The sequence below is a fragment of the Sinocyclocheilus rhinocerous genome, unplaced genomic scaffold (assembly GCF_001515625.1).
Source record: "Sinocyclocheilus rhinocerous isolate Xijiao unplaced genomic scaffold, SAMN03320098_v1.1 scaffold1144, whole genome shotgun sequence".
NCBI lineage: Eukaryota > Metazoa > Chordata > Actinopteri > Cypriniformes > Cyprinidae > Sinocyclocheilus > Sinocyclocheilus rhinocerous.
Genome location: NW_015654501.1, coordinates 288,606 through 296,331, shown reverse-complemented (window position 1 = coordinate 296,331; position 7,726 = coordinate 288,606). Strand labels below are relative to the sequence as shown.

At 34.6% G+C, this 7,726-nt stretch overlaps 1 protein-coding gene across 1 annotated transcript in view; it reads right to left on the bottom strand.

Moving 5' to 3' along the window:
* LOC107717228 (neuronal acetylcholine receptor subunit alpha-2-like) overlaps positions 1-6,221 on the bottom strand; it is a 13,393-nt gene extending 7,172 nt beyond the window's left edge. Inside the window, exons 1-5 of the mRNA XM_016523910.1 lie at positions 6,140-6,221; positions 4,702-4,853; positions 4,226-4,270; positions 3,766-3,875; positions 1,030-2,089 (exon numbers count right to left, since the gene is read on the bottom strand). Of these exons, the coding sequence (XP_016379396.1) occupies positions 1,030-2,089; positions 3,766-3,875; positions 4,226-4,270; positions 4,702-4,853; positions 6,140-6,221 (1,449 nt within the window). The remainder of the gene's footprint in view (positions 1-1,029; positions 2,090-3,765; positions 3,876-4,225; positions 4,271-4,701; positions 4,854-6,139) is intronic.
* Positions 6,222-7,726: the final 1,505 nt, after the last annotated feature.

Below are 7,726 nucleotides of genomic sequence, written 5' to 3'. Positions count from 1 at the left end.
CACGGCTCTCCACCGAAGCAGCAGTACATATGTCTTGGCAATAGATCTGCTTGTTCTGGCAGGGTTTATCTTTTATATTCCTTCTGCCTTATAGGGATGATTTTAAGCATATTATTGTATAGCAGCAGCATACATTTAAATGTTTTGTTTCTTCTTCCAGCTTTGTTGGGGGGTTATATTATATGCTATTTGTGCAGCAGCAGCATGTCTTAAATACTCACGGCACCGTATCGCCATATGCATTGGCTGTAGCAAGTTCCTGTACTTGCTTGCAGCAGCAGCAATAATCTACAACTACAGCAATAACCAACAGCAGCAGCATAGCAGATCTGTTCCGCCAAGACCAAATGCATTAACATTGTCATATCCATTACCATGCTAAAATGTTCCGAGAGTTGTCATGATTGAAGTACATTTTATCTCATAGTTATGACTTCGCTTATTATTTTGACTTTTAAGTCTCATCAGTATTCACACAACAGAATTTTGACAACTTAGTGTCAGAATTTCATCCTTTTTGCCTTTTTATGTCATAATTATGACTTGGTAGTATGTCATAATTTTGACTATCTCATAGTTGAATTTTTATCTCACGCTAGGTACATTTTATCTCATTTTTAATCTCACTCTAGGTATGTTTTATCTCATTGTTATGACTTAATATATCATAATTTTGACTTTTTTATATTGTAAATATAACTATATCAGAATTTCAACCTTTTGTCAGAATTCTGACTTGTATCTCATAATTAGATTTTTTTTATTGCATATTCACTTTTTATCTCATAATTATGACTTAGTATGTCATCCATCTGATTTATCTCATAATTTTGACTTCTCTTAATTTGTTTTATGCAAAATTTAGATTTATCTAATAATTATGACTTGTCACAATTTTGCCATAATTTTGAATTTGTGGCATAATTACAACTTTTTAATGTCATAATTATGGTTTACCAATAATAATTATGTATTGGAATTGGGCTTCTATAATCCCTAAACAATGCGTTGAATGTTTGCGTCACTCACTGAGAAGTCTTCGTCCTCCGCACGCAGGTGATCAGCGATGTAGCGCACCCCGTCCAGAGCTCGTAGGACACATGGTGAGAAGGTCAGACTGGGGTCTGACACCAGATTTGTAAGATTTGCTGAACACTGACACAAGTTCACCACGTGTCCTAACTGCTGGAGCTCGTACTTCTGGAGCAAAGGCTCCGAGTCGGACAGATGCAGAGACGTGGCGGATGGGGACGAGATGGACGTGGATATTCCCGTCCCTAACCCGAACTCCATGTCCTGACAGTTCAGCCCGTCCACATCCGTCTCCTGCTGAAGCCAGCTTTTGGACGTGCTGAGGTTGGGCATATTGTGGCGTTTCTGATCGGGTTTCGGGCGTCTCATGAAGAGCCAGCGGGGAATGAGGTCCAGGAACACCGAATGGACCCAACGGGGCATTTTATGGGTGCTTGGTGAACGATGGTGCACGTTAAGCACAAAAACAGTAATGACTATAGAGAGGGTGACAAAGATCATGGTGAAGAGCAGGTACTCTCCAATCAGTGGAATGACCAGAGACGTCGAGGGAATGATTTCGGTAATGAGCAACAGGAAAACGGTGAGGGAAAGGAGGACGGAAATACACAACGTGATCTTCTCTCCACAGTCTGATGGCAGGTAGAACACCAGCACAGTCAAACAAGAAATGAGCAAGCAGGGAATGATGAGGTTGATGGTGTAGAACAGAGGCAGACGGCGGATGATGAAGAAGTAGGTGATGTCCGGGTAGATCTCATAACAACAGTCGTATTTCTTTGTGTTGTAGGTTCCCACGGCATTGATGATGGACCATTCGCCGCTCTCCCAGTAGTCCTTCAGGTCCACGGTGCTCTCGATCTGCTCCAGATCAATCTTGGCCTTGTCGTAGGTCCAGGAGCCAAACTTCATCTTGCAGTTTTGTTGGTCGAACGGGAAGAAGGTGACGTCAATGCTGCAGGAGCTCTTGTAGATGGCTGGAGGAACCCAACTCACCTTTCCAGTGTGGAACAGATGGGCTTTGGTCATGTGGGTCACCGCAAACTCACCATCCGCACTGTAGACAAAACCACATGAGGTTACAGCACCATTCAATAGTTTAGGCTCTGTAAGATTTTTTTTTTATGTTTTTGAAAGAAGTCTCTTATGCTCACTAAGGTTGCATTTTTCATAATTTTGATTTATAATTTACTTATCTAATTATTGAAACTTTAATGTCATAATTTAGACTTTTTATTTCATTATTACTTTTTTTCTTAGTTATGAATTCGTATATCATAATTTTGACTTTAATCTCATTTAAACTTTTCAAAGTCATAATTATGACTTGGTGTGTCATAAATTTGACTTTTTATCTCATAATTTCACAATTTTTCCCCCTAATTTTGGCTCATAATTGACTTAGTATATCATTTTCACGTTTTATCTCATTATTTAAACTTTAATGTCATAATATTTACTTTTTTTTTAATCTCGTTATGACTTTTTATCTCAATTATGATTTAGTAAATCATAATTTTGACTTATCTCATTTCAGCTTTTTAATGTCATAATTTTTTACCTTTTTCTAGTAAGAATGACTTTTTATCTCAGTTTTCACTTAGTATGCCATAAATTACTATCTCATAATTTCACCCTTTTGTTTAATAATAATATTTTTATCTCATAATTATGACTTAGCATGTTAGAATTTTAACATTGTCATAAATGCAACATTTTAAAATCTGAATTATAATTTACTAAGGGATTGTTTTCATATGTGGTGAAAATGGCAATTTATTTGATCATTAAAAAAACCCGCAATATTGTGGAATATTTTTAGAATTTAAAATAACTTTTTTTTTTTTTTTTCTCCAAATATATTTAAAATGTGCTTTATTCCTGTGATGGCAAAGCTGAATTTTCAGTAGCCATTATTCCATCCTTAAGATATCATTTTAATATGATTATTTAAACTTAATAGATAATAAACTAAATGAAAATAAACTTTTTAAACAAAATTATCAGTGGTAAAATCAGTTGTACTTCTATTTGTTTTTTAATAAAAGCAATGATGCAAGTCTTAAAGGGATAGCAGCCAAAATTCTAAGGGCCATAAAAAACTGTCTTTTTTAATGCACAAAAAAATTACTAACATTTTAACTGGATCTCATAGAGTATGACCCTTTTAAAAAGTGCTTTCTGTAAAATATGGATGAATTATAGGAAGTGTCTTTGATGTATCTGGGCTACAAACTTTCTTTATGCCTCTAGGAAGATGTTCCATGACAATTGCATTAATTACTTCAAATATCTACAGCACTTTCTGTTTTTTGCTCGAGGTATCTGATGATGCAAGAGGACCTCAATTTCTCATTTGTCGAGATCAAATATGCCTCCTAGATAAAAAACAGACCTGGTGTTTCTGAAAATAGACGAGTCATTTGACATTTTATTAGGAGATTAAAACATGCACCTTTTTTTAATTAACTACAGCAGTGCTTAACATCTTATTTCACGCCATGTCTGGTTGATTTCACATATTAATGTTACAGAAACACCAGAGCGTCAGATCTACGGCCTGCAGATATTAATAGAGCCATTAGGACTTGGGCCGTCCTCTTTCTTCCATGATTTTAACAGGACACTGTGTTAGTTTAATCATAACCTTTGATGTCCAATTAGCCAGGACCACCTTGACAAAATATTACTGCATATGTTGTGTGTGCTACTACCTTTTACTTCAGTACTTACTTATTGTATAAAACAATGTCAGGCACCCAAATCATCTCTGACGGGACTCTAATAGACATCACATTATCAAATTCAGATGGATTCCAGCGCAGTTTATAATCGTTCCATTCCTGCAGAGGTCAGAGGTCAAACAGTCACATATGGATATATTAATTATATATATATATATATATATATATAGCCAAATGAAAAAATATATAAAATGTTGTATAAAATCAGGTAAATGATATAAGAACAAAACCCTATGTAAAAATCTTTAGAATATAGTTAGGAATAAAACTGGTGTACGTAAGTGCTGCTGAAGTTACTCTTGAGGTTTAATGGGCTTTTTATAATATATAGAACATAATTATTGCATTTGTTTTCACTATATTATCTGAAGGGTTCATGAATTCTATCAGTTGAGCTTTGACCACAATATAAATTATTAATTAAAACAGTTAAATATTAAGACTGTCACCTGTTTCAGCCAAACATTTGTTGTCATCATTTGATTCTTTTCGTCCTGTAGAATATCAGAGCAAGAAATAAGCATCAAAAATATATAAATTTGGTCTGGTAGATGAATAAATCCCACAGACTTACACTGGAGAAGTGACTGAAGCTGAAGCACCACTCATATTTTCATCAGAAATGTAAAAATCATGTTAGCAATTCTTCAGTTCTCTGATTGAATGCACTCATGATGGTTATATTTTTGGTATACATTTAATTTGCTTTGTTTTCCACTCAGTTATAACCTGGGGCCTGTTTCATAAAACAAGTTTACCAAATAAGCCAGGCTTATTTCAGTTAGTCTGACTTATTTTGAACCAAATCAATAAGTCAGACTAACTGAAATAAACCTGGCTTATTTGGTAAACTTGTTTTATGAAACAGGCCCCAGGACTCTTTCTTGTAATGTTTTCAAGGCAAGCATGCAAAATATCAACTTACCACATCAATAAGCTGGGCGATCGAGAGGCCAAATTTGACAATAACAACATCGCTGATGTTCTGCACGGGTCTGGACCACTTATTGTAACCGATGAAGAGTTTTTTAAAGAGTTTGTCTTCTGCATGTGCATGGATCCAACCGTCTGATAATGCTGCAAAGATATTCATACAAATAAGAGAGTTTCTGACAGGTCTTGATCATGCAACTTTATTTTACTCCGTGCCATTGCAACTTTCAGTGAGAATTAAGATACTAAATCATACACATCTTCTACAGTTTGATTTGTCTATATATAAATGTTAAACCTTGTGCAATATGATACACAATATGCTTTTCAGTCTTAGAGTCATGGAGTCGGTCTGTAATTTATGCATTTTTTATTATTTGCTCAGATTTGCATTTATATTAGGCATAGTAAAAGTTGTTTTAGCAGTTTTCAGCCACTAATTATTTTCTTTCAACTTCCATGTTCTCTAAGCTATTTTATATAGAGTCCTATTGTTTGAGGTTGTGGATGATTGTCCTGACAAAACTTGATACGCGAAGACCCTCTGGAAAATAATACAAATAAAAAATAAAAGAAAGAAAGGAAAATTGCTTTTATTTAACATATAGTTTTTATGGAAGTTTGTTTCCACCACGGAATAAAAAATAATAAATAAAAAATTTAATTTATAAATAAAAATGTAAGACTTTTTTTTCTTGCAACCCTGAATTAAAAAATTATGACTTTTCCTCTTGCTATTATAATTATAATTCTGCCTTTTTTTCTCAGAATTGCTAGAAAAAAGTCAGAATTGTGAGATGGGAGTTTGTTTCCGCCACGGGAAAAAGCTGTTGCAATTATTCCATACATTTTTGTTTGTGTTTTAGATTTTTAAAGAAATTTTTAATTCTAATTAAAAATAAGAATTTTATTAGTAATACAAGGCATATTTGTTAAATAAACACTATGTAGGGAACAGAACTACATTTAAAGCGTGTTTCTCAATTACTCTTTTGTGTTGAATTAAAAAATGAATAGTAATTTCAGAATGCCCACTTGATTTAAGAATGTTCCAATTAATGAGGTTTAATGCAATGTGGTCTGAGACTTTTAGATCCCACTGTATATATGAATAAGCACTGAATTTTTAGCTTAAAATATTGCCAGTGGACTTAATATGCTATAACATTAAAAATGATACACATAGATTTTTCTGAAGGAAAATCGTGGTTAAAATATTATTAATATGGATTTCAAGTACCTGATCCACTGATAGGCTATATGAAGAGAATAAGACATTAACACTCAATACTTCATCTAAAATCTTTTGATTACACTATTCATGACACTGTAAGTGTTTCATTCACAAATATGATTTGAAACACGCAAATGAACTGAATAATCATTCCATAAAATATAATTTCATTAATTAAAAAGAACTGTGCACTTACCAGGTTTAACGTGTTCCACAAAAAGGAAGAACAGCGGCAGATTCTTCAAAAATAATTTGAAATGATTTTGCTCCATGTCCATCCGTAAAAGTCTAGAAGCGTGTGAAACGGCCTGTCATGATTGCTGTATGTGCTGATCATGCAGTGGTTATGATAGTGCTGCTCTGGATCAGCATCAGACTCACTGAGCGGCTCTGACGGACTGTGAGCCAATTATGATGCTGTGCGTCTCCATAGAGGATCAGTGGGAGGGGTTTACATTGTGAAATAAGTCTTCAGTTTGGTACTATAAAGGACCAAATACTCAACTTTAATTATTATTTTTTATTAAATATAAATAAATATTTACATGACACAATTTATTTTAGGATTAGCCAATCAGTGAAAAGCACCGCCTACTTTGAATTCAATTCATCACATATAGCAAAATAAATCGGTACAATTAATTAATGACTTATTACAGTAAATAATTTATGCATTACATATAATAAATGTATTTCTATTATATTTTATTATTTATAATATTATAAAATATTACATTCTTATATATAAAAACATTTAGATTTTTTGTTATGATTTTTGTTGTGATGTTTTGATTTTTTAAGCATATTACTAGTGTGAAAATGCATGTTATAAAATAATTGTTGTCTATAAATTTAAATACTGAAAAATAAATCGGTACATTTAATTATTGCCATTTAATTATATAATTTAACTTATGTACTACATGTATTTTTTTTTATTATTCAATATTAATATTATAAATCTAAAATTCTTATATATCTGCTGGATCTATCTGCCGCTTTTGACACTGGGAATCATAAGATCCTCATGTCCACTCTCTCATCACTATGCATCACAGGGATTCCACTTCGCTGGTTTGAATCCTATCTCACTGGTAGGTCTTCAGGGTGGCTTGGGGAGGGGAGGTATCCAAAGCACATCAGCTGGTCACTGGGGTTCCTCAGGGATCAGTTCTTGGACCCCTCCTCTTCTCCATATACACTACATCACTGGGTCCAAACATACAGGCACATGGTTTCTACTACCACTGCTATGCTGATGATACAGTTGATGACAGTGATGATAGAGCTCTATCTCTCATTTTAACCAGATGATCCAACGGTAGCTGCACAGATCTTAGGCTGCCTGGTGGACATCTCTGCATGAATGAAAGATCATCACCTACAGCTCAACCTAGCAAAGTCTGAGCTCCTTGTCTTCCCCGCCACTCCAACTCTACAGCATGATTTCACCATCCAGCTAGGTTCATCAACAGTTACCTCATAAGAAATCTTGGTGTAATCTTTGATGACCAGCTGGCTTTCAAAGTCCACATAGCAAAAACTGCTCGATAATGCAGGTTTGCATTGCACAACATCAGAAAGATCAGGCCCTTCCTAACGGAGCATGCTGCACAACTTCTTGTCCAGGCCCTTGTCATTTCTAGGCTGGACTACTGCAATGCTCTTCTGGCTGGACTTCCATCAAGCACAATCAAACCTCTACAAATGATTCAGAATGCAGCGGCACGTCTGGTCTTCAACAAGCTCAAACGAGCCCATGTCACACCTCTCTTTATCTCCC